A 27,111-nucleotide genomic window follows, 5' to 3' on the forward strand; every position below is an offset into this window, starting at 1 on the left:
ATCCGAAATCAAACTAAACCTCTGATATGACTGAATTCTTTCTGGCCATACTCTTCCATGAATGCTTTTCTTTCTTTCTTTTAATATATTTTATTATTTTTACAGAGAGGAAGGGAGAGGGATTGAAAGTTAGAAACATCTATCAGCTGCCTCCTGCACACCCCCTACTGGTACATGCCCTTGACTGGAATCGAACCTGGGACCTTTCAGTCCGCAGGCTGACGCTCTATCCACTGAGCCAAACCAGTTAGGGCCGCTTCCTTGAGTCATTTAATTCTTACATGTATCTCTTCCCCTATAACCATAGACATAATAGGAGTTAGAATTCACTATCCTCAGCAGCACCATTTCCCAGAATTCACACACGCAGGCAGTAGGATTTACATAGGTGGGTTAACATCAGGGAAAAGATGGCCTACGAATTATAATCACAACTTCAAGTTCTTGACTCATGTGAATATTTCACCTGCAGTCCTTCATCAGAAAATGAGCAAGTTCTTGATACGGTGTTGGTAGATCTCCCAAAAACATCATATATGGGAGAGACTTTGGCTTTCTCCTTTTATGCCTTGTTTGTATTTTTCCCGTCTAATACACTAAGAATACTTATTCAATGTATTTGTAACTCAATGAGTTTTTGCTGTTCAGATACTAAAATGTACCCGGTCACCATGAGGCATGTGGTAGGTTGGACATTTGCATAGTTATCTTGGGACTCAAAGTGAGAAGCTGGTCTTTGCCAGGTTAGAGTCTGTGGTAGCAGATTATGCTGGTCATCTGACAATGATGGAGATATTGATTTGCATGCACTGGGGCCTGGTATTGGAACCTTTTTTTAAAAAAAATAAAATAACAAATATCAGAGGTTGGAGATGTGTATGTATGTATGCATGCATGTTACATGAGAGTCGCCAGATAACATACCTTCCCCACTTTGTTCATGACCCAAGTATCAGAAGATAGCCCTAGCTCCTGTTTCACCTGTTGGCTTAAGGCCTCCAGACAGAATCAAGTGTGAGTTCCAATTCTGCCCTTACCCCCAGTTACTCCTGCAGTGTTAATTAGATGAACCATCTACACAAGCATAGAGTAAACCTTTGCAATCCTATTACCCCCACAGAAGAAGCAGGCCTACCCAGGTTGAGGAACCTTTCTGCTGCCATTTGTTCCAGGCACTGCTACATACTCACACAGCCTGCATTTCGGTCTTCTAGCAGGCCTGTGTGGTACTTACTCTGGTATTCGTCTGACAAATGAAGAAACAGGTTGAAGGAGGTTCGCCTGGCTGGGGTCGCACTGCCCGTCAGTGCTGGGATGAGGAGGATTTAAAGCCTGGTCTGCCTGACGCACGTTACCCTGAGGAGGGTTTGACCTGGGTCAGGCACAGTGGGAATGCACAAGCATTGTGTCTGTCCCAAAGGTGGCAGGGATGGGCAGGATACCTGGAGCTGCTGAGTGGGATTCTGATACTGATATCACTTGAGCCTTTGACATGGAACTTTCTAAGACTTGTATAGATTACTAAACCAGGAGGAGATAATATCTAGTGTTCACTGTGGGCCAGACAGAATGCTAGGTGTTATGCATGTATTACCTCACTTAATCTTCCCAACAACCTCGGTTTATAGAAGAAAAAAATGAGTGTGGTGAGATTAAGCAGGCTCCGGGTTATACCACTTGGATTCCAATCCAGGTCTGTATGACTCCAAAACCCAAACTGTCCTGGCCTGCCTTGTCTATGGACACTCATGTTTCTAACGTGGGATGGGGTATTTCCTCCATAGGAAGTGTTCCCTGTGGACTTTAAGATCAAAAGCTTTTCTGCCAAAAACTCTTCAGTAGCCTCGCTCCATAAAAAAAATCCGCCAGAACAAACCTGTGGCTTTAGCTCTGGCACACACAGAGTTTGGAAGTAGTCATTCCTGTCCTTCCAAGAAAAAGCTGGACAAACTGAAAAGCACTGACTTTTCTTGGACCCATCAGAGAACTGAGTTTGCAGGGCAAATGGCCACTCCAGCATCTGGGAAGAGGTAAGTTCGGAGTCACAGCCGAGGTCTGCTTACTTGGAGCAAAGCCATTAGAAACATCCCTGTTAGGAACATTTTGACAAATTGCTGGGGCTGAGTGTTCCAATGCTCTTTGTCATGTGGTTCTCCTGGTAACAGGTCCCTTGGGCTTTCCAAAAGTCACTTCATTTGCATAAACAGGTGTGTGTGAACTGGGGATGGTTATAACAAAAGATGCTCCTTTCACTTTTATCCAGAGCCATTTCAGGGAGAGGGGCTGAATCCAGAGATTATGATAAAAGATGCTTCTGTCTCATTAAGAAAATGACAGGCTTTTAGAAGCTCAGCTGGGAATGAGGAACAAAGGCCAAATATACATAGCCTATGTAATAAAAGCTTAATATGTTAAGTGTCCGATCATCTGGTGACCAGTCGACTGTTCAACCAATCAAAGCGTAATATGCTAAGACTGCTCAACTGCTCGTTATGATGTACACTGACCACCAGGGGGCAGCTCCTGTGTATTAATTTGTGCAGTTATTCAGTGTCTGGTAAGTTAATGTTCAAGAAAAAAATATTAATTTTTATTAAAATGTCCTATTATTTTATGTTAACCATTACTCATTTATTTCAATTCTTTGTACTCTACATGTCTCTATTGAAATAAACCTATGTTTCTATGAAAATTGAAGCTTTTGCGGCCCACATAAACGTAAACTTTGTTTATTTGGCTCATGCTAGCCTTTGCATTTGACATGTTTGACCTACAGCTACAGCAAACATTAAACACGATTCAAACCAAAGTCAGATTATAAACCCACATTGTGCAGGCTATTTTTTAAAATATATTTTATTTATTTTTCACGGAGAGGAAGAGAGCCAGAAACATCGATGAGAGAGAAACATCTATCAGCTGCCTCCTGCACACCCCCGACTGGGGATGCACCCGCAACCAAGGTACATGCCCTTGACCAGAATCGAACCTGGGACCTTTCAGTCCGCAAGCCGACACTCTATCCACTGAGCCAAACCGGTTTCGGCCATAGTTCAGGCTTTAAAAAAAAAAAAAAAAAAAAAAAAAAAAAAATTTATATATATATATATATATATATATATATATTATTGGTTTCAGAGAGGAAAGGAAAGGGCTAGAGAGATAGAAACATCAATGATGAGAGAGAATTACCAACAGGATGCCTATGCATGCCCCACACTGGGAATCAAGCCAACAACCTAGGCACGTGCCCCTAGCCAGAATTGAACCTGGGACCCTTCAGTCTGCAGGCCAATGCTCTATCCCCTGAGCCAAACCCGCGAGGGCTGCAGGCTTTTTTTTAACCTTGGTAACTATACCCAATATGCCCAATATTGTCTAATTTTCAACCAAAATGACAAGCATGCTAAAAAAGGCAAAAACAAAACAAAAAATACCACAAAAATAATCTGAGACAAAGTATCAGGTTCAGATATGACACAGGTGTTGGAGTTGTCAGGGAATTTAACATTATGTTAAGGAGTCTAATGGTAAAAGTAAATAATATGCAAAAACTGATGGGTAATGTAAGCAGAGATAAGAAAACTCTAAAATAGTCAAAAGGAAATGCTAGGGGAGGGGGGAGGAGACAAAACAACAAAGAATACAATAAACTGGACACAGCTGGGGAAAGAACCAGAGAGCATGAAGATAGGTCAACAGAAACTTCCCTACTGAAGTGCAAAAGAAAAAAAAAAATCCAAGAACTCTGGGAAAATTTCAAATGATGTAAAATTGGGATACTAGAAGGAGAGAAAAAAAGAGGGAATGAAGAAGAAATATTTCAATAACAGCTAAGAACTTTCCAAAATTAGTGACAGTCCCCAGTAACCACAGATCCAGGAAGTTCATAGAATACTAGGCAGCATAAATGCCAAAAATCTACATCTAAGTGAATCTTATTTGAACTGCAAAATCCAAAGATAGAAAATCTTGAAAGAAGCTAGAAGAGAAAACAACTTTACCTATAAAGAAACATAAAAATTACAGCTAGAAACTATGCAAGAAGACAGTGGAGTGAAAAATTTAAAGCATTGACACTCCCCCACCCCCCAATGAACCTAGAGAGTCCTATATCTGGCAAAATTATCCTTTAAAAGTGAAGGAGAAATAATGTTCTCAGATCAATAACAGTAGTACTTCAGAACTGCATGTCATCAACGTTTGGCTTATGAAAAATACTGAGGTCCAGAGCTGTTAAATGGTTAAATCTGGAAGGGTATTTTTCTTTTTTTCTTTTGCAAATCAGTTATTTTAAGTCAATGTTAGATATTGCACAGTTCGAACCCTTCCTTTTGAAATTGGAGAAGCTGAGAGAAAGACAACTGACTGACGTGAGGTTGAACAGAAAGTTATTCCTCGATTTGGTATCGGAGCTCAGCTCTCCGGATTTATTTTCTGCTGTAACTTTGTTGTCTGAATGATTGGATTTGATCCTAAAAACATTTTTCCTCCTGGGGGAGAAGGCGAGTACATAGAAAAAACGAAACATTTCGGGAGGAGGGTGCTCTAAAGCGAATCTGTACGTGCACCCACCCCCAACCCCGACTCAAATCACCGACAGCCCAGGACTACAAGTCCCAGGCTGCCTTTCGGCACGCGCGTTGGCCGCCGGGAGGAGTGCCTGTGAGTCTGCGCGGGAAGTGGAAACCGCGCGGAGGAGCGGCGGTGCCGGGTGCGCCGGCGGCGGCGTCTGCAGCTCCGGTCTCTCCTCGCCGCCTGCTCCGCGGCTCGACCGCCGCAGCCACCATGCCCATGAAAGGCCGCTTCCCGATTCGCCGCACCCTGCAGTACCTGGGCCAGGGCGACGTGGTGTTCAAGGACACGGTGAAGGTCATGACGGTGAATTACAACACGCACGGGAAGCTGGGCGAAGGCGCCAGGTGAGTCCCAGCCTTGTGAGGGCGGCCCCGGGGGTTAGTCACGGGGAGGCCTGGGGCTGCGCTGGCTTCTGGAGCCCGCCCCCCGAGGTCGGTGCTGTTGCCTCCATGTTACAAAGCTGGAGACGAGCAGCTTGGCCACGCCGTGCCTGCTGAGGTGGGGGAGCGGAGGAGCAGCCTCCCTCCTTCCTCCCGGGTAACCTGGGGAGGCCTCAGCCTCCAGTGCCACCTGGGACCCCGGAACCCCCAGCGGCGGGGGCAGGGTGGTGGCGGCGGGGGCAGGGTGGTGGTGGGGGCGGCAGCCGTCTGATTGGAGCCCGGCCCAGGGGGACGGACCTTGTTCGGGTCCCTTTCCCACCTGCTGCTGGCTGTGGGCGAGCTGCTCCGAACGGGGATGATCCTGATGCTGCAGGCCCATGGGGGATGCAGTGAGGGAGGTGACAGCTGCTGGCACTGATTGAGTTCTTACGTGTGCCGCACGGTTCTGAATGCTTCTGGCGTCCTCTCTTCATCCGGGCTGTGCGGAAACCCCGTTGCTGTCCCCAGGAAATGCACAGAGAGGCTCGGGAACTGCTTGTCCAGCTATCGCAGCTAGCTCTGAAGCTCCCTCCCCCCCCCCCCCCCCCCAATTTCTCTGTGTGGTGTCAGCGCCTCTCCCCCCTCGCAAACTCCCTGGTTTCCGCCTGGAGTTGAGGGAGTCATGGAATGGAAGCTTGCAAGTGAAACATTGGAATTAAACTTTGAGGCAACAGCCATGATTTGGGCTTTTCTGGTTTTCTTTTTTAAAATGTTTTAATTAACTTTTAAAATATCTATTTTTTATTGTTTATAGTATTACAGATATCTCCCCCCCCCCCCAGCCCCAACCTACCCCTCTAGGTCTTCACCACCCTGTTGCCTGTGCGTATCTTCTCTCTATATAAAAGGCTAATATGCAAAATGTCCCATTGGGATTTTGATTGGGAGATCAGGAGTTTGATTGCTTGCTATGACGTGTGCTGACTATCTGATTAGTTACTTTGAGCATATTTTCATGTGTTTCCTCGCCATTTGTATGTCCTCTTTGGAGAAATGTCTATTCACGTCTTCTCGTTTTTTAATTGGATTGTCTTCCTTTTGTTGAGTTGTATGAGTACTGTATATATTTTGGGTATTAACCCCTTAGGGGCTTTTCTGGTGTTAAGTATAAATGTGCTGAGTGCCTGTTGAATGGCAGGCCCTGCCCTGTGCTGTGTGCTGGAATTCAGCAGTGATAAGAAAATGTCCTGTCCTGCAGACACTTTGCTGTGTCCCCCTCTGTGCGGATTCTGTCAGAATAGGACATGGAGCAACACCCTCCGAAGGGCCCCACAGAGTGGGGGCCTTCGCTGCAGGGCTTCCAGGAAGCCATTAGCTACCTCTTAGCCGTTTGCTCTCCACAGATGACCCCAAGCACTGGGACCTGCTTACGTGGGATCGGCTGGGACGAAGGCATCCTGGGCGAGTGGGTCTTGGCCGTGACTCGGCAGCTTCCTAACCCTCTGCGTGCGCGCGCGCGCGCACGCGCGCGCACACACACACACACACACACACACACACACCCACCACCACCACCACCACCACCACCACCACCACCACCACCCCCCCATACCAGGAATCACCAGGCAGGGGCCAGGCAGGAGGGACACAAGCTGAGTGGGCCTTCGGGAGCTGGGAAAATGTGCCCTGTTTCAAGGAGCATTCACTGCTTGGCTACATCTTAGCTGTGTCCGCTCCAGGGAGGATTTCAGATTTGTCAATAAGCCAGATGTTCAGATTCATATGTAAACCTCTGGTGTTTAAAAGGCCAGCCAATCAAAATAAGTCTGCAAGACCCATTCTCACCTGGCCAGGTATTTTAATGCCCTCTGGGTAACTGGCGTACAAACCCCTGTGTGTGTGTTCCTGGAAGTAAGGGCTGCCTTTCCCTCCGCTGCCCTTGGGTGTGAACCTGCCTGACCCGCGCCTTTGCTTGTCGGTGTGACCTCAGCCTTTCAGCTGTCCCTTCGCCCCAGGTGCTCGTGGCCATGGTCCGGGGCTGTCCGCTGGGTGTGGGGAACTGGTTTGTTCAGTGAGGGCTGAGTCCCTACTCACTGGTGCCAGGTGTTCTTGCCTTTAAGATGCAGTTAAAGAGGGAACAGCTGTTTATTGAGTTCTGGGTTAGCCCTGAGCCTCAAGATCTAGGCAGATTGGCTAATTTGATAGTGAGAACAGTGTGGAGGAAGTCCAGATGCTAATCACAGTCCTGGTTCTTTCACTTACTAGTTATTGTTGACGTAGGGCAGTGGTTGGCAAACTGCTGCTCGCGAGCCACATGCGGCTCTTTGGCCCCTTGAATGTGGCTCTTCCACAAAATACCACGGCCTGGGCGAGTCTATTTTGAAGAAGTGGCGTTAGAAGAGGTTTAAGTTTAAAAAATTTGGCTCTCAAAAGACATTTCAATCGTTGTGCTGTTGCTATTTGGCTCTGTTGACTCATGAGTTTGCCGACCACTGACCTTGGGCAGTTCACTTAATTTTTCCGACCTCAGTTGTAAACCCTGCGTGCGGGGATTTGAGAGTAAAGTGCCTAGTAACGTGTGTGGCGCACACACCAGGCACTCCACTAAAAGCTGCCTACCGTTATTACGTTTCTGCCCATGCTTCCGCAAGACCATGTAACGATCCTGTGGAGTCTTTGTCCTAGTAGTTCAGGGTGTGAAAACGCCTGCACGGATGTATGTCCTGGTTTATGTGCGATGCTGGGATTCTCTGCTGTGGGGCTGGCATTGAGGTTAGGCCTAGGAAGGTAAATTCAGCCTCTGAGCTCCTAGCCCCTGTGCTCTCCTGCTCTACAAGGCTTATAAGTAGCACCTGTTTCCACTTCCTCCCCAAAAGCAGCAACTTTCAAACTTGACCCATTAGCGTTCTACCTCCATAGAGTTACAGAACTTAGAGAGCTACTTCTCACGATCTTAGCTTGAGACATGATCAAGTACCTTGTCGCTATGGAAGATGAGGGTTTAGCTCTTTCACTGCCATTGCCTCTCCCTACTCTCAACACAAGTACACTGCTCCGCCCTCGCACTCCCCGATCTTCCCAAAACAGTCATTTCAGAATTATGGGTAGACTATTCAACGTTTAAATTAACATGATTTTGTAAACACTGTACACGATTGAGCCAAATAGAGTACGATGATTATTTCTCCTTTTTTTTTTTTTTTTTTTGCAAAGATTTTTATTTTCCCTGGAATTTATAATTGTAATTGTTTTTCTTTTGTTTCAGTTCAGATTTTGCCCCAATGATGGAAGTCTCCCCAATTAAATGGTCACGCAGTCAGGCTTTCTGTTGATTCTGTCAATTTTATCTTCTTGAAAATAGACTTCAAGCTGCAGTCTGGACTGCTTGTCTTACGATGACATCTCTTTGATGAACATCAAAGCTCAGAGCACTAACCTGCCCTGGTCGTACAGCTGGAAAATGGTGGTTGGGTGATGGTCCTTCTGTCCTGTGTACCACCCACATCTTTCTGTCCGGTGTGTGGGGCAGGGTGCAAAGGGCGCATTTAAACCCAGATCATTTGGTCCCTGGTTGGTGCGGTTCAGTTGGTTGGAGTCTGACACCCCCCCTCAGAGCACACACTAACATTCCCGAAAGCTGCATTTCTCAGCCTTTTTTGGGGGGCTGGGTCCTCTGAGAATATGATGAAAGTTCTGGACCTTTTCCCTTGAAAAATACACAGGTATGCAACATTTAAGGTTAAAAACTACTGTTTCATGGGCTTAATTTTTTCTCCTTTGCAGGAAATTTGTGTTTTTCAACATACCTCAAATCCAGTACAAAAACCCGTGGGTGCAGATCATGATGTTTAAGAACATGACACCATCACCCTTCCTTCGATTCTATTTGGGTGAGTAAGGAGGCCTCTGTGCTGTGCTCCAAGACTGTCTTTCCTCCCGTCCGTCCGTCCGTCCGTCCTTTCACAGCAGTCAGCGGTCTGAGGTACAAGCTCCTGTGAACTAACATTGCTTCTGTCATCTTGACTTGAATGGCCATTGAGATCTGGGCGCCTCTTCCCCCTCCCTCTCTAGACTCGTCTCCTGTTGCCTTCATGTGCCTCACACCACACAGATTTCTCAAAATTCCCTTGTCACACCTCGGTTTATGCCTTTGCTCATGCCATCCCTCTGATAAATCCCCTTTCTACTTTCTTTGCTTATGTAATTAAAAAAAAAAATCCTTTAAGACTCATCTTGGGCACCATTCTCCCAGGACACCTTCCCTGCATGCTTCCATTGGCCCCCCGTCTCCCGAAGCCCCTCAGACTGGCCACATTCTCCTGAAAAGTAATGTCTGTGTGTGTCCACTTGGAACCAAGTGAACTTCATTCGGTTAAATATGGCTTAGTACCCAGAAGTCAGAAGACCAGATATTTTAGTCCAGCTCTCAGTCATTCTGACCCTGAGCAAAAAATATTCCTCATTGCTTTATTTCTCAAGGCAAAACATCTATCTGCCTTACACGGTTAAGAGAATCAAATGAAGTGTAGACTGGGAAATGCTTTGAGAAACAAAATAATGTTCTTCCATTTTATTTCTGGCCCAAAATGGCCAGATTATTTAGCAAATGTGCTAGGCACCCAGGTACTGTTCTAAGTTCTTGCGTGTCCGGGAGCCATACAAAGATTTCTGCCCTTATAGAGATAATACTCTAGCAGGAGGAGATAGAACAAGGAACTTAAGACAGTGTGCTAGAAGATAAATGCTATGAAAAAAAAATAGAGCAAGGTAAGTGGGTGAAGAGAGTGGGGGTGGTATGATGATTTTGTGTAGTATATATTTTGTGTTTGCATTGAAAAAAATTAACTTTATTGAAGTGTAATTTACTTATAATAAATGCATAGGTTTAATGTGTATAGATTGATGAGTTCCGACAGTTATGTCACCACTTTCCCAATGAAGATGAAGAATATTTATTTTATTTTTATTTATTGAAAAAATATATATGTACTTGTTAATCCTCACCCAAGGATATTTTTTAGAGTGGAATGGAGGGGGAGAGACAGAGAGTAACATCAGTGTGAGAGAGCCACATTGGTTAGTTGCTTCCTGGACATTCCAGGACTGGTTCATGGCATGGAACCTGCAACTGAGGTTCATGCCCTTGACCAGAATCCAGCCCACGACCTCTCAGTCTGTGGGCCCATGCTTTAAACACCGAGCAAACCAGCCAGCGCTTTAAATATGTTTTTATTGATTTCAGAGAGGATGGAGAGGGGGGGAGAGAAACATCAATGATGAGAGAGAATCACTGATCAGTTGCCTCCTGTAAGCCCCCTCCGGGGGAATGAACCCTAAACCTGGGCATGTTACGACCAGGAATTGAACCTGCACCTTCTGGTACACAGGACGGTGCTCCATCCAACTGAGCCACTCTGACCAGGGCTGAAGAACATTTCTGTTACTCCAGGCCAGTGGTCAGCAAACCGCGGCTCGAGAGCCACATGCGGCTCTTTGGCCCCTTGAGTGTGGCTCTTCCACAAAATACCACGTGCGGGCACGCACATATAGTGCGACTGAAGCTTCGTGGCCCATGCGCAGAAGTCCCTTGTCGGCCTGGGCGAGTCTGTTTTGAAGAAGTGGTTCTAACGCCGAGCCACACTCAAGGGGTCAAAGAGCCTCAGGAGGCTTCCGAGCCGTCGTTTGCCGGCCACTGCTCCAGGAAGGCCTCTGGTGCTGCTTTCAGGTTAATTCCCCATCCCACCAGATGCATCCACTGTTAGGATTTCTTTCACCATAGTTTGTTTCTGAACTTCATATAAATAGAATCTCCCAGGATGTACTTTGTGTCTGGCTTTCACTCAAGTTTTTGTGACTTATCCATGATACCAGTAGTTAATTCATTTTTATTGCTAAATAGTACTCCGTTATAGGAATATACCACAGTTAGTTTATCCATTTACCTGTTGATGAACACCTGAGTTTTTGTTAGATACCAGGACAGAAGTTTGAGATTTATTGGCGATAAAAGGGGGTGAGCAGGGAAAACCTTCCTATGACAAAGCAGGTCTGCCGCCTCGCAGACAGGGAAGAGGAAGGCGGTCCGGGCAGGAGGCACCAAGGTGGGGATGAGCTCTTAGGGAGTCGGGGCCAGCCCATGGGCAGCTGTAGCTCCACTTTGAGCCCAGATGGCTGGATCCTAGACCTCTGCCAGGAGAGACTGGGTGTGGCTCTGGTGGGCTCCACAAACAGCAGCCGGGCTGGCCCCTGGCTGCTCCCTGCAGGAGGCCTCCTCGCAGGAAGCGGGGAGTGGTGGGCCTCTGGCTGTGAGGGGCTGCTTCAGTCTGGGGCTGAGGTAAGGTACTTGTCAGCATCTTCTCACACAAATGGTCTCTGAGGATCCAGGTGCTCAGCTCTTCAGAGCCCATGCCTCATGCTGAATCGATGTGTAATGTTCTTAGGAACTGCCCAATAGCTTTCCACAATGGGCAAACTCCAGAAGCAGGAAAAGGCATGGAGATAGATTTATTCCGAGAGCCTCCAGAAAGGAAGGCACAGTAGACACCTTCATTTCAATCTATACTGAACCCTAACCCTAACCCTAACCCCTAACCCTAACCCTAACCCTAACCCTAACCCCTAACCCTAACCCTAACCCTCACCTCCGGGCAGCAAAATGTGAGCCATGGTTCCACATCCTCACCCACACTGGTTTATCTGCATCAGTTTCCTGTGGCTGCTTTACCAACTACCACAAACTTAGTGATTTAAAACAACACAGATTTCTTTGTTAATCTTCACCTGAGGGTATTTTTCCATTGATTTTTAGTGGGAGGGAGGGGGATAGACAGAAACATCTGTATGAGAGACACATGGATTGGTTGCCTCCGCACACGCCCCGATCAGGGCTGGGGATCAAGCCTGCAACCGAGGTGTGTGCCCTTGGTCCGAATTAAACCAGACCCTTCAGTCTGTAGGCTGACACCCTTGTTTACTGAGCCAAACCAGCCAGGGCCATATAAATTTCTTCTTACAATTCGGTAGGCTAGAAGTTCAGTATAGATTGAAATGAAGGTGTCTACTGTGCCTTCCTTTCTGGAGGCTCTCGGAATAAATCTATCTCCATGCCTTTTCCTGCTTCTGGAGTTTGCCCACGTTCCCTGGTCACGGCCCGCTCCTCAGCCTTCCACGCCAGCAATGCTTTATCCCTGCCCATTCTCCCATAGTCACACGGACCTCTGCTCACAGCAGAGAGGTTCTCTGATTGGAGGGCCCATGTGATTATTAGCATAATCTCTCACCGCCAGGCCCTTAACTTTAATCATATCCACAGTGTTCCTTTTGCCACATAAATATTCACAGGTTCTGAGGGATTAGGACAGGGACATCTTTGGGGGCTATTATTTTACTCACCACATTGTCTTAAATTTTAGCTATTCCATGGGGTTTTAATTGAAATTTTAATTTGCATTTTCTTCTAACTTTTCATGTTCTTATTAGCTATTCAAATATTTGTCTTGTAAAGAGTATATTTGTATCTTTTGTCCGTGTAAAAAATTGGTTTTAAAAAAAGTTCTTCACATATTCTGGATGCAATTCCTTTGTCAGTTACATGTGTAATGAATATTTTCTTCTGTCTGCTTGCTTTTCCTTTTCTTACTGGTGTCTTTTGAAGAGCATGCATTTTAATTTTTATAAACTTTAGCCTATCAGTTGTTTCATGTTTAGTGTTTTGTGTCCTAAGAAATCTCTGTCTTTCCCAAGATTCTCTTATATTTTCTTTAGAAATTTTTTTTAGTTTTTGATTTTACATTTATGTGCTCTAGTTCAAGTTATTTTCTTTCTATTTTTTTAAAGATCTTTAATTGTTGGCATTTAAAAAAAATGTTTTATTGATTTTTTACAGAGAGGAAGGGAGAGAGATAGAGAGCCAGAAACGTCGATGAGAGAGAAACATGGACCAGCCGCCTCCTGCACACCCCCCACCGGGGATGTGCCCCAACCAATGTACATGTCCTTGACCGGAATCGAACCTGGGACCTTTTAGTCCGAAGACCGACGCTCTACCACTGAGCCAAACTGGTTTCGGCAAGTTCAAGTTATTTTCTACTTTTTGTGTATTAAGTAAGGATAGGGGTTGAGGTTGTTGTATTTTTTTAGATTCATGATATTCAGCTTTTATAACACCAATTGTTGAACATTTGTCCTTTCCTCTTATTGCAGTGGTTCTCAACCTTTCTAATGCGAAGACTCTTTAATACAGTTCCTCTGAACCACTACAGTACAGCCTAAGACCATCGGAAAACAGATATTTACATTACGATTCATAACAGTAGCAAAATTAGTTATGAAGTAGCAATGAAAATAATCTTATGGTTGGGGGTCACCACAACATGAGGAACTTATTAAAGGGTTGAGGCATTAGGAAGGTTGAGAACAACTGTCATATTGAATTCCTTGTTGGCTTTGCCAAAAATCATTCAACCATGAGTGGAAAAATAAAATGCTTGTGTATCCAGATAGTCAGCCATGAAAAGGTATGAAGTGCTGACACACATGCTACGATACAGATGAACCTAGAAAATGTGCTAAGTGACAGAAATCGGGCACAAAAGGCCACATAATTGTGATTCCACTTATATGTAATGTTAGAACAGGCAAGTCCATAGAGACAACAATGTTTACCAGGGGGTGGGGTTGGGGTGGTGTGGGGCATAGGAAATGACTGCTTAATTGGCAAGAGAGTTTCTGTTTGGGGTAATGAGAAAGTTTTGGAACTAGATAATGGTGATTGTTTTACATTTTGAATGTACCAAAACCCACCAAATTATACACTTTAAATGGTTAAAATGACAATTTTTATGTCACATATTTTACCATATACAAAAGAATTTTAGCCATTCCAATGGATTTTAATTGAAATTTTCATTGCATTTTCTCCTTTTTATTATTAGCTATTCATATACCGGTATTTGTTTTGTAAAGAGTATAATTGTATCTTTTGTCCATTTAAAAAATTTCTGAACCTTCATCCCCTTTCACTGACCTATGTCTGTCCTTATACTAATACAGTACCTATATCGTATTACCTTAGTTTTTGTAGTTTTATAAGTGTTAAAATCAGGTAGTGTGAATCCAAATTACTTTGGCTAGTCTAGGTTATTTGCATTTACATTTAAATTTTAAAATTTGGCCAGTTTCTGGAAAAAAGCTTGTTGGGGTTTTAATTGGAATTACATTATAGTTCATTTAGAGGAGTATGGATATTTTAACAATATTGAGTATGTTTTGTGACTATTGTAAATGGCATTTCATTTCCAGTTTTTTGGTTAGTATAGTTGATTTTTGTTGTTAATCCTCACCCGGGGATATTTTTCCATTGACTTTTAGAGAGTTGAAGGGAGGGGGAGAGATAGAAACATTGTTTGGTTGCCTCCCACTCGCATCTGACCAGGGCTCAGGATCGAGCCTGCAACGGTGGTACCTGGGACCTTTAAGTCTGTGGGCCTAAAAACCAGCTAGGGCTAATTGATTTTTGTATATGGAATGTGTTTTGCAACCTTGCTTATAAACACACATTATAGTTTATTCTCTAAATTCCTTAGTATTTTCTACATACTCAATTTTGTCATCTGCAAATGCAGTTTTATTTATCTTTTTGTCTTAATTCATTGATTCAATTGGCTGTAATATTTTTGCATTTTTACCAGTAATGTAGGAAAGGTTCCATTATTCTGCATCCTTACTAGTACTTGGTATTGTCTATTTAAAAAAAATTTAAGCACTCTTATAGCTCATGGTTTTTATTTTCTCATTTTCCTAATGACTATTTTGGTTAAATGTTTACTCACAGATTTGTCCATTTTCTAGTTGGACTGTCTTGAGTTCTTTATATAGTTTAGATTCAAGTCTTATCAGATATATCCATCTTGTACATTTTCTCCCATTCTATTGCTTATTGTGCCTTTTGAAGAACAAGTTTTGGATTTTAAATTCAGTGTATTTTTTTTCTATAATCATGTTTTTGATGTCATATTTTTGCCTAGGTTCTAAAGATTTTCAAATAGTTGTAGGTCCCTGGTTCATTTTGAGTTTTTTTGTTTCTTTTTTTAATGTTGGGAGTAAAAGTCTAAATTCATTTACTTGCACGTAGCTATCCAATTGTCCCAGCAACATTTGTTTAAAGGATTATCTTTCCTCACTGAATTGTTTTGGCATTTTTACTGAAAATCAATTGACCATAAATATAAAGGTTTATTTTTGGACTCAATTCTGTTCCATTACTCTGAAGTCTGTTTTTGACTTGATTACTGTAGCTTATAGTAATTGGAAAATGAATGTCCTTCCTCCATTTTCTTTGCAAAATTGTTTTGTATGAACTTTAGGCTCAATTTGTCAGTTTCTACACAAACACCTGCTAGGATTTTGATAGGATTTGCATTGAACCTATAGACCAGTTTGGGGAGAATTGCTATGTTAATTCTATCCACGAACATGGAATTTTTTGTTAAAGTAGTATGCTTTTATACAAACCTAAAATTTATGTCTGCTCATGTCTAAAGAAATATGGAAAAGTAAAGTGTAGTAATATTATGAGTTATGTAAACAAATATATTTACTTTATTGTTAAAATATTTCTCCACTAGCAAACGGCAAATCACCATTTGCGGCTGAGGAACTCTCATCTGAGTTGTCAGCCACGCCCCCTTTACTTTCTGTTTTCAGACACTGGTGAGCAGGTTCTCGTGGATATAGAGACCAAGAGCAATAAAGAGATCATGGAGCACATCAAAAAAATCCTGGGGAAGAATGAGTGAGTTACTGGGGTTGACCTGGAGGGGGGCAAAGGTCTTAGCCCAGAGATTTTCAGAGCGGAGAGGGATGGGGTGTCAAGAGGGCAGGCTCTCTGACTGTGAGCCAGACACTGACCGGAGTGTGGGCTGGAGAGTCCATCCCTCTGACTAGGCTGCTCGCCAAATGTGTGACAGTAAGCCATCCACCCCTCGTCAGTGGGCAGCTGAGATGCAGCTAAAATACTTGTCCTGTGTGGCTGGTGACGTATCCCCGTTTGGAGTTCGTGGGTGACCCATCCTTTTTCTCTCCGTGGAGGAAAGAAGGGAGGGAAGCCGGATATCTTTTTAAAAAATATATTTTATTGATTTTTTTATAGAGAGGGAGAGAGAGGGATAGGGAGTTAGAAACATTGATGAGAAACATCCATCAGCTGCCTCTTGCACACCCCCTACTGGGGATGTGCCCACAACCAAGGTACTTGCCCGACTGGAATCGAACCTGGGACCTTTCAGTCCACAGGCCGATGCTCTATCCACTGAGCCAAACCGGTTTCGGCTTGCTGGATATCTTTGAGAAAGCACTTGGAGGCATTTCCAGGCCCCTTTATTCTGTCTCACTTGTCAGAAACGGGGCTGCCTCTCGGCTGTCTGAGGGCTCCCCTGTGCCGGCCTGGTGTGAGTGTGCTATCCAGGTGCCTCCTCCCCTGCCTAACACTGCTCACATACTGAAGGCTTCCCTGTGGTGAGGGCAGGGACAGGTCTGAGGAGCGAGAAGCATGTTAGGAAACACAGGAGATCCAGGTCTCCCCAGCGGAGGATGGAGCTCACTCCGAGAAGTTCTGTGCTTCGCAGAGGCTCAGAGCAATGTTGCCAACACCTTGTTGCTGCCTGTGCTCTTTGCAGGGAAACCCTGAAACAAGAAGAGCAGGAGAAAAAGCAGCTTTCTCACCCAGCCCACTTTGGACCTCGAAAGTATTGCCTGCGGGAATGCATCTGTGAGGTGGAAGGGCAGGTGCCCTGCCCGGCCCTGGTGCCCTTACCCAAGGAGATGACCGGGAAGTACAAAGCAGCTCTGAAAGCCAGTGCCCAGGACTAAGGCCCAGGCCTGTGGGCTAGCGTTACGTTGGCCACAGGGAGATCCTGGTTCTGTCCCCAGAGACTCTGCAAATAAAGTGCTCCTTAATCACCCAGCAGCATTGTGTATCCGGTCTGATGGGCACAAGGAGGAAGGCCTGCATGGGAACAGGACGTTGGGGCCAGGAAGGTGTAGGGCCACAGCCTGTTGACATCTTGGTCTTGTGGCTTTTTCCGTCTCCACTGGTTTTGACTCCTCTTCCAGACCCTCCTCTGAAAGTGCAGTTGAGTCTGGTTGGAGCTAGTTGTGGCTGGCCATGTGGATGTTCAGGCTCTGGGCATCAGAAATCCCGAGGTAAGCCTTTGTGCAGTGCTCACTGCTAAACTAAAGCCAGCTGACCTTTTCCTCCCGAGGGCCTGGCTGTGGAAGCTGCCTCCCAGTTTACCTTCTTGCTTGTTCATTAAATTTTTTTTTTTTTAAATAACCACGTACTTAAGTTTGCCATTTTAAAAAATATATATTTTATTCAGTTTTTACAGAGAGGAAGAGAGAGGGATAGAGAGTTAGAAACATCAATGAGAGAGAAACATCGACCAGCTGCCTCTTGCACACCCCCTACTGGAGATGTGCCCGCAATCAAGGTACATGCCCTTGACCGGAATCGAACCTGGGACCTTTCAGTCTGCGGGCCGATGCTCTATCCACTGAGTCAAACCGGTTTCGGCTTGTTCAATTCTTGAGGTAAAGTTTGGGAGAGGGTGTGAGGTGTTACGTAGTAATTCTGCCTAGTAGTCCTTTCCTCCTTGGGACATGGATATTGCTGCCACTTGAGTTTTGCTGGTTTTAGCCCGTAGGAGACACGAAAGCCTTCTAGGGTCACTTTAAGGATAGGTTTACTTCGTCAAAAGTAAAGGACCAGATGGACTGCAGACCGGTGGAAACACAGACCAGGAGACTTTGACCAGTGGGATGCAGCAAGGTGGGCTTCGAAGAGCAGGTTTAAGGTCTGAGTGCCTCTCTGATGGGAGCTTTGGTCAAGGCCTAACGCTTGCTGTAAAATGGGAATAAGGGCATTACTTCACGAGGTAAGTTATGGGAAACTTGTGTTTTGCTGTTAATCCTCACCCAAGGATATATTTTTCCCCATTGATTTTAGAGTGGAGGCAAAGGGGGAGAGGGCGGAGAAACATTGATGTGAAAGAGACATATCGATTGGTTGCCTCCCACATGCTCCCTGACTGGCCGGGTATCCAGCCTGCAACACAGGTCATGCCCTTGACCAAACTCAAACCTGGGACCATTCAGCACTCAGCTGTTACTCTTTCCACTGAGCCAAATTGGCAAGGGTAGAATGTGTTTTATTTAAATGTTGGGATTATCTCATTGAGAAATCTGGCTCTTTTTACATTTGATGCTCAAATTATGCTTTACTGTTGTTTTGTACCAGACTGGCGTTCAGGTTACAGCCTTGGAGGGATTGGAAAGGGATGGTTGGTTTGGGTCTAATGTGTAACTGACAGGTTTACTTCAGTTTTGCTTAATTGAAATTTAAAATGTTGGTGCCCTCTTTCCATCACTATTTGTAGAGGGTGACCAGAAAAATTTATCCTCCATTCTAATCCCTAGTTTAAATTCCTGCAATGTTCCTAGCAATCCCACGTGGCTGACTGCAACATGGCCTTCACAACCAGCTGATTGGACTTTCTACTGGGCCTCCAGGCCCTTTAAGAGTTTGTTCCTTTTGGTCTGTCTCCAGAGCTGGTGAGAAAAAAGGCCTTAGGGTGCACAGGGCCCAGAAGGGTAGCTAGCCAGGACTGCCCTGAACCAAGCTAGTGATCCTTCTTTAGAGAATAAATGTCCAGTGCCTGATGGGAAAGCACCATCATTACTGTTTTTCATGGGCTATTTCATAGACAGGAGATAATGATTCATGGAAACAAACACCACTGGGGGGAGAGGGGCGGTAGGGGGCAAACTATCTAAACTAGGGGTGTCGAACTCAATCAGAGAAGGGGCCAAAATCTAAAATCCAGCCTAAATCGCGGGCCGAATGGTTTACTGAAGTCATAAACTGTCATTGTGATGGAAACGCAGCGGAGTGCAGTGATGACAGTGCGGTGCGGGCCACATTGCAAGGCCTGGCGGGACGGATTTGGCCCGCGGGCCTTGTGTTTGACACATGTGATCCAAACAGTTGTCTTCCATTTCCTACGTACTTCAACGATAAAAAAAGATTTTAAAATGTACAGAGATGGGAGGAAGTTATTGGAGAAGATTGTATGAGGGTTTTATAATTGATCCAAATGTTTCTTAATTTTATTTGTATAACCAATGTTCGCCAGATGGTTTTCAACCTTGTTCTGAAGTGACCAATTGCCTTTCATTTGGAGAGCTATTTGGCTGCCAGTGAGGTTCTGCCAAGAATCTTGATTTCAGACCTCAGAGTCGTCACCTGTAAAATGAGGCAGATGACCTCTGAAACTTTAAGCATATGTCTGCTCTGGTCCGAGGCCTGGCTCTGTGTCTGTCACTTTTGGCACCCCATGCTGGTTCCAGAAACAAGTCCAGTGGGCCACCAAATGGATGGGGCTAAGGTGAGATGAGAGCTACAGGGTTCTGATGACTAGGGCGCTTTCTTACCACCTACTCAGTGTTTAGGTGAGTGGTATTCTGGGGACCCCTGGTGGCCAGGCATTATTATTACTATTGTCAGGAAAAAGGATGAACAAGATGCACGTTAGTCTTTAATTAACTTTTAATAGTATAAACCTCATTTAGGTAGTAGTATTAAGCCACAACAATGCCACATTGAAACAGCATTTAATAAAATGCATAAAGCTAATTCATGCACTGCAATACTCTATATACAAACACAACAATGCAAATTATTCTTCAAGACTGAAGACATTGATTAGATATAAAATTCAATTAAAAAAGAACATGCTATTTTAAATGCCATCACATAAACAAAGCTGATTTCAAGCTACATTTTTAACAGGTTTTAAACCTGGAATTAAAATGTAATGGCATAAACAATATTTTCTATATTGAGAAGGGCAGAGGTTACAGAAACGGTCCCAAGAAAATCTAACACCCAAGTTTTCCTTTAATGTCTTTTAAAAGGGCTGGTAATACTTAGCTACATTTTAACAGCTCCAAACTACAGGTAAAAACTATGGTTTGTACTATGAAAAAGGTGCAGCTTTTCAGTTATAAAACTAGTTGAACACTGGTTTACAAGATAATTGGGAGGATATAGAAAAATATTCCAGCACTTGAGTTGTACATGGCAGCAGCATGAGTCCATGAATGCTCTTGTTGTTAAAATGGCAACTGATTATACTTTCCTAGAGAAAAGCCATTTATTTTTCATGTCTACTTCCCAATATTATCCAAATATTAAGCTTTATCACAACCTGTCAATTGATAAATGTTGCTGAGCATTTTTTTCAACATTTTTATAGCACTTTTTCTATTATACATAGTATGCATTTTGGAACACCAAAATTATTGGCTTAATCAAAAGTATAGCTGGGCATTAAAAATCTCTCAGGCTTTCCCTTTATTTTTAGATTGCTGCTAATAGCCCCAAATGAAAAGTCCTAAAGACTCACTTAGAGACTGGAAAGCTTCCATTTGTATTATCTGAATTGGAAAGCTACCTTCAATAGTGATTGTCACGACAGGCAAGGACATGGGAAAGGTGACAATCGCTGCTGGGCGGCCAGTGAAGCAGCGGGAGCTTTATATCACAGATGGGGAAGCTGGAGGCTGAGTGGCCCAGTCTCACAAAAGGCACTGAGTACTATGGTCTCAATGAAGTGTTTTCAAACATTTCAACAGATTAAAAAAAGAAAACCTGTGGATTATGTTTTTGCCGTTATCCAGTGATCTCTTTCAGCAGGCCAGCTTTCACCCTTCCCATCAGTCAGGTCCATGAGCAACTACAGGTGGGCTGGGGCCTGGCTCCCGAGTGCTGTGTTTCAGATTAAAGCCCAAGTTAGGGGGGAAACTCACCAGAGTAGAGCTGGACAAGAAAAATTAGGCATCTGTAGCTTTAAGGGCATGCATAACCATATTAAAATGCAATTTTTATCTGAGATTTTAAAATCAATTTAGAAAAAGTCAGTAGACTTCATTTGCATGCTATAGTTGGAGAATTAATTTAAGATTTGTAACTTATGCCATAAAGTTAGCCATCAACAATTATGCTTATTTTTAAAGAATACTTGGTTGGTTGTGCCCCCCCCCCCCCCCCCCAACTTGCGTTGGGAATCTGTTGAGTCCAGAGCAAGTGGGGACAATTGGGAGCCAGGCCCCATGACACGGACCGTTCTGGAACTGACTACATGACGATGAGTCCAGGGAAGGCCCACTGCTTGACCTTCCAAGTTCCTTCCAGTTAGGCTATAAAGAGGGGTGTGACAACCAGGTTAAAAATCCCCACCTAGTTTTTGGACATTTAGGATAACTGTCTTCCAGTTTCTTAGCCCTTGTCTCACCCTAGGAATACATAGTAATGTCATTCTGTTAGGACCTTCCTGTCTGGAACTTTCCCTGGTACAAAGTGAACATTTAACGTCATGGCCTTCCTCAGCCAGACGCACCCAAAGGAAAATGGAGTTAAAAATGTGGCAAACCCATCCTGCTGAAGGATCTTGGAATACCCACCTCAATTTACTTTAGTAACTCTTATCATAGATTCTCTTTAAAACTTAAGGAGAGTTTGGATACGTGGCTACATGTCTGTATACATAATATACACCTATGTACACATACACACTATATATATACACTGTACATATATAGAAGATATAAACACATGTACATTCATTTAGTCATACAAGTCGGTAATCTGTACACGCACAATGTGCTGAGGGGAGCTCAGGGCTAGACACAGCTGTGCCCCGCTGGTGGGAGGCACATGGGGAGGCCAAGCCCTGTGGTACGAGATCCAAACCCACTCTTCAATTATAACACAAACTCACATCCAAGTTAATTTTGTCAAAGAGGCGCGCAATCTAGGGAATGGACATGGGACAAAAGCTGGGTCACCTGCCCTGCCTGCTCAGACTTTCCGGGACCTGAAGGGCACTCGCCTCTCAAGTTAAAGGTGAATGTCAGAAGATGACATTTTCCTTGATCTGGGCTCAGGGCACGGTTCAAATGTCCCACCTATAGCCCACTGCACATAAAGCCATTCCCACTGCACAGGAGGCCACGTGCCTCCAGACTCTAACCAGGTCACGGTACTTGGATCCGCAGCCAAGGGCTGCTTGTCAGGCAGCGTGCAGGCAGGGAGGGAGACTACTCTGCTGAAAACTACCCCAAAGGATTAGGATGTGATTTTCCCAGAATAAAAGCACTAGATACAGCCAGAGCCCTTCTAATTTTTGGCTGCCCCTAAAACAAGCAAAACTGCTAAGTAAGCTATAGTGTGTTGCTACACACTGGGGAGCCCAGGGTAGACATGTCCATTGCTATCACCATGACTGGTGGCAACTGCCTCAAAACAGCCCACATTTAATACTGACACTGACAAGCTAGAAAATCCCTCTTGAGGGATATTATATAATACATCTTACAAGTGACTACACCTGAAATTAAATATAAAAACCAAACAAACAAACAAAACCACCCAACCACAGAGATTAGACAATAAATAACGTAATCCCAACACGAAAATCTCAAATTAGAAGGACGGTAACATACTGCCTTAAAAATACTCTCCAGGAATAACTTGGAAAGTAGTATTTGCATGAGTAATTTGGTCTTTTTCTAAGTCTCTTCCTGTCCTGTTTTTTATTATATATAAAGAACTCCAAAATTTCAACGACACATAACTTCAACATTATCCACTGGAAAAAAGCCACAAAACATTGTATGTCTGTCCCCATCTCCCTTAGCCAGTGTAGCCTCCCTCATTGAGGACTGGCTAAGCCAGCAGAAGGGTATGTGTGAATAGCTACATGGCAAAGAATTTAACTCCTACCTTATTTCACTGAGATTCAGCAGGTAGAGGTTTGGTCTCACTAAATCTAGAGTTTGAAAGCCTTGGAAAAGTTGAGCCCAAATATCTGCTTAGGATCCCTTTAAATAATCTTGACTTTGCGCTTCTTTTAACCAATCTGACAGATGGAATAGCCGAGACCGGTTTGGCTCAATGGATAGAGCGTCCGCTTGGGAACTGAAGGGTCCCGGGTTCGGTTCCGGTCAAGGGCATGTATCTTGGTTGCGGGCATATCCCCGGTGGGGGGTGTGCAAGAGGCAGCTGATCGATGACTCTCTCTCATCAATGTTTCTGACTCTCTCTCCCTTCCTCTCTGTACAAAATCAATAAAATATATTAAAAAAAAAAAAAAAAAAGATGGAATAGACCTGTAAAAAGCTTGAAATCTGGGTCAGTGACAATTCAGGTTGTGAGGGACTGGATCCTTAAGGAACAGGCCACTTCAGAGTAAGGCCAAGAGGACATGGGAAACTAATGAGTGCACAACCTCCAAATGGTCCATTTGAAATCAGCCTCCACCAGCAAAGGGACTCAAGGAAAAGGACCAGGTTAGAATGGGCAGCTTCCTAAATTAAACTCACTTTTCTTAAGGGATATTTTGTTAGAGGTATGGCACTTTCCTATCCAAGTGTTCACTGTCCTCCTGGTTATCACCTTCTCTTCCTAACCTATCTAAGCATGGGTTTGTCACGAATGCAGCCTAAGTCCTGGCTAAGCTGCCCCAATATCTTAAGGCAAACGGAGTCTAACAGCCTAATAGATACAGGACTCCACAGGGCCTGCCCCTGGGAATGGGGGAGCTGGCCAGTTCGGACTTTCTCACCAACACAGAACTCAGATCTGAAAAATGTGACACACATTTGTGATCAACAAACATGCTTATATTTAAAAATTAAGAGAAAAACAGATAATTCGCTGTGTAAAATGCATGAACATGCTTCAAAATGCCCTCTGCTAAAATCCTTCATTAAGCAGAAACGATACAGACCTGCCCTAACTCCATTTGTCTTGGCCAATTTTTGGTCTTAATTTTACAGTTTAAATCACTCAAAGTTAGAAAACCCAACATTTAAGATGGTGGTGACATTATCCTTTCCATCATTTTATAATGGGCACCCTTCACTATTCTCCAAATTTGCTTCCAAGATAGGAACTAGAAGTGATAAAAGAATTGAAGAATTGTTCCCACTTAATTCTCACTAATGACTTTTATAAAGTGCTGCTAACACTTCAGATTAAAGCATCCCATTTTGCTTAAGCCTGTGGCTGGCTTGCCCAACACCCATGTACATCTTATGAAGTGCCCACTATGACAGGGCCTGAACCAGACCAGGAGTGCCTGGGAGGCAGGGAGTGCCCTGGGATCTTTTTGGATATCTGGTCAAAAGATTAAAGAGATACAAGCTTAACCTTACATTGTAGTTGCTTATTCTGATAAGAAAATGCTAAGTACTTGACTCAGTCTTATAAGGAAATACTCACTGCAACTCACATCCATGGGAAGTTATGGGTGCACTTCTCTAGACAGAACTTCCTTATAACCATATTCTGTTCTTGTATACGACATTTGCTATAAGTTATGAGAAAGGAGATAGGTGGGAATTAAGGGTTATTTTTAAGGAGCAGGCAGCCTGCTTCTGCATCCATCACCTAAATTGCTGGTATACACCTAGGGGAATAAAAGTGCACAGAGGGCCAGTACTATTCAAAAACTTGCCAAAAGAGATAATGAATCTGGAGACACTTTGAATAACCCTGATATTTAAGGTCAACAGAGAACCCTATCATTCAGTTTCACCACCACTGCCCTAGCCAGGAAGCAAGATCCTGTACACATACTCCACCCTCAGTCGTTCCGAACTGCAGGAACACAGGCCCGTAAGGGCGTTTGGGACAGAAATCCCAGAGAGGAACGAACACTCGTGCTCCAGGAAGGCCATGTCCCTCCCTCTGGAAACTGCAGCTGCCCAGATTGTATTCAGGAAGTACTACTGCCGACGGTTCAAAATGCTGAATTGTACTTTTTGGTCAGAAGGCTCCATCTGCCATAGTGGAGGTAATTTGGGGATGTTAATTGCTGTTGGAATTGGCAATGAATGTCTAACTGGTTGCAATCCAATTCTGAGAACCAGGCACCAAGGTTTGGAGGAGCCTGAAGTTGCCTGTCAGACTGGGACCAGAGACCAGGGAACCCGACAAGCATCAGCTCTCTCTGACTGAGGAAGCTTTTGGTTTGGGTCACCACCAACTGTGCTAGCACACTCCCACTTACTGCATGATATAGATAAGCCACATTTTCATTTGCTCTCAGGAATTTAGTTCAATACCACTAAAGTGTGCATACAATTAGGAACGATGCCTTCTTTTCTTAAACAAATGATTGTCTCCTATACCCTATTGCATTTCCACAGAAATTCTTAGCATTTCAGCAAAAGACGTATACTGTTTTTCATTTGCCCTGCACATAGACAAGATGTTGCTAACATTACGTATCAATAAGAAGTGCTTAGAAAGTGCTAATATTACCCTGGTAATTAGTAGCTATTAATTCCAAGGACATTTTAAATATATACATACTGTTCTCTTAGGTTCTTTGTTTTAATACTAGTCTCTGACATTATAAAACTTTGTTTTTTGCCCTTTGAGAATTTCTAAATACAAATTGAGTTAAAAGATTGTTCCAAAATCTGCTGCTTCATCAAAAGGCATTAAAACATTTCTTATGGCAGGAAAGGATCCTACTAGTCTTTTAGTTGCTATTGCCTGGGATTAACAGATATGAAGAAACCAGGTAGGAAATGATGGACATACTGGAAATATTTGCACATACCAAAATACTACTTCCATTTTCTTTTTCTCTGAGCGGTCCCGGGAGGCCATTTTTGCTCCTCAGCAGGTGTTGGTGTGCACTATAGACTGGCTCCGGTGATCTGGCCATTGTACTCTGCCGTCTCCATCTTGAGGATGTAGGGAATTATGCTGTCTATCGAAACATTGCCAATGAGACCAGTGAAAAAAAGTTCTTCTGTTATGTTGGAGCTCATCAGCCTGAGTGCTGGCAGGCGGACAAGAATCCGGGCCAATCTGTAAGAAGGAGGGTCATTAGAGAAAGGGGGGTTCACTGACCTTCAGACTTCATCCTGGACAGGCTCTCAAGGGCCCTATCGGCTCAGAATTGAACATAACAACAGATCCACCCACTGTCTACCTCTTATTTTTCTGATTTTAGCAGTTTCTCTTGGAGTTCATGAGAAAAAAAGTTTAAAAGTGCAAAGATGTGACCTAACTGATTTGGCTCAGTGGATAGAGTGTTGGCCTGCGGACTGAAGGGTCCCAGGTTCGATTCTGGTCAAGGGCATGTACTTGGTTGCAGGCACATCCTCAGTAGGAGGTGTGCAGGAGGCAGCTGATCGATGTTTCTCTCTCATCGATGGTTCTAAATCTCTATCCCTCACCTTTCCTCTCTGTAAAAAAATCAATAAAATATATATATAGTACAAAGATGTATGTACACATTATGTTCCTTTCACTGTTTGCAGGGTGGGGAGTTCTTTCTACCCCCAACCAAAAGAAAAATGTGGAAATCTATCAATAGAGGACAGGTTAAAAAAACATGTTTTCATATAATGGATCAAGAAATACTCATTAAAAAGGGTAATAAAGCCCTAGCTGATTTGGCTCAGTGGATAGAATGTTGGCCTGTGGACTGAAGGGTCCTGGGTTCTATTCTGCCAAGGGCTCATGTCTGGGTTGTGGGTTCAATCCCCAGTGGGGGATGTGCAGGAAGCAGCCAATCAATGATTCTCATCATTGATGTTTCTATCGCTCCCCTCTCCCTTCCTCTCTGAAATATTAAAAATAAAAACTATCTTTAAAAAAAATTAAAAAGGGTAATAAAGATCCATAGCCCGGCCAGCATGGTTCAATGGTTGAGCGTCAACCTAAGAACCTGGAAATCACGTTCGATTCCTAGTCAGAGCACATGCTTGGGTTGCAGGCTGGATCTCCTATGTGGGGTGTGCAGGAGGCAGCTAATCAATCATTCTCATCATTGATGTTTCTATCTCTCCCTCTCCTTTCCTCTCTGAAATAAAAATATATATATTTAAAAAAATCCATGCTCATTAATAAGTCCATGACATGTAGTTGAATAAACACTTGAAAGGAGGCTGTGTAGCAGCAAGTATAGCACAGTTGCACTTGTGTGTATTTGTTTGTGTGCACATATGTAAATGGTACTCGGGAGAATATGTATCAGAATGCTAACGGTTAGCCTCTGCAGTTGGGACCCCTCGGGATGTCAGAGAACTGATTGCA

General features: G+C 43.9%; 2 protein-coding genes and 1 long non-coding RNA gene across 13 annotated transcripts in view; 2 read left to right on the plus strand and 1 right to left on the minus strand.

The window, feature by feature from the left end:
* Window positions 1–4,652: 4,652 nt before the first annotated feature.
* On the plus strand, window positions 4,653–16,899 carry MRPS25 (mitochondrial ribosomal protein S25). The gene is made up of 4 exons (XM_036431221.2): window positions 4,653–4,922; window positions 8,721–8,827; window positions 15,642–15,729; window positions 16,613–16,899. Exons 1-4 carry the CDS (start codon window positions 4,789–4,791, stop codon window positions 16,803–16,805), a joined length of 522 nt encoding a protein of 173 aa, XP_036287114.1. The 5' UTR covers window positions 4,653–4,788; the 3' UTR covers window positions 16,806–16,899.
* Window positions 16,900–17,389: 490 nt separating this feature from the next.
* Window positions 17,390–20,643, plus strand: LOC118715250. The gene is made up of 2 exons (XR_006741121.1): window positions 17,390–17,763; window positions 19,177–20,643. It is a non-coding gene; the product is annotated as an uncharacterized LOC118715250 (long non-coding RNA).
* Window positions 20,388–27,111, minus strand: part of NR2C2 (nuclear receptor subfamily 2 group C member 2) — a 60,866-nt gene continuing 54,142 nt past the window's right edge. For 9 of the 11 annotated variants that reach the window (XR_006741114.1, XR_006741120.1, XR_006741116.1 and 6 more), the window contains 2 exons: window positions 25,625–25,878; window positions 20,388–22,912 (listed from right to left, as the gene is read on the minus strand). Coding sequence is in view for 2 of the 11 variants with exons in the window: in XM_036431210.2 (XP_036287103.1) it covers window positions 25,704–25,878 (175 nt within the window). In the remaining 9 variants the exon portion in view is untranslated. Of the gene's footprint in view, window positions 22,913–24,449; window positions 25,879–27,111 lie in introns of those variants that run through there. The other 2 variants (XM_045579212.1, XM_036431210.2) reach the window with 1 other exon arrangement.

Source organism: Pipistrellus kuhlii, unplaced genomic scaffold (assembly GCF_014108245.1).
Source record: "Pipistrellus kuhlii isolate mPipKuh1 unplaced genomic scaffold, mPipKuh1.p scaffold_m20_p_11, whole genome shotgun sequence".
NCBI lineage: Eukaryota > Metazoa > Chordata > Mammalia > Chiroptera > Vespertilionidae > Pipistrellus > Pipistrellus kuhlii.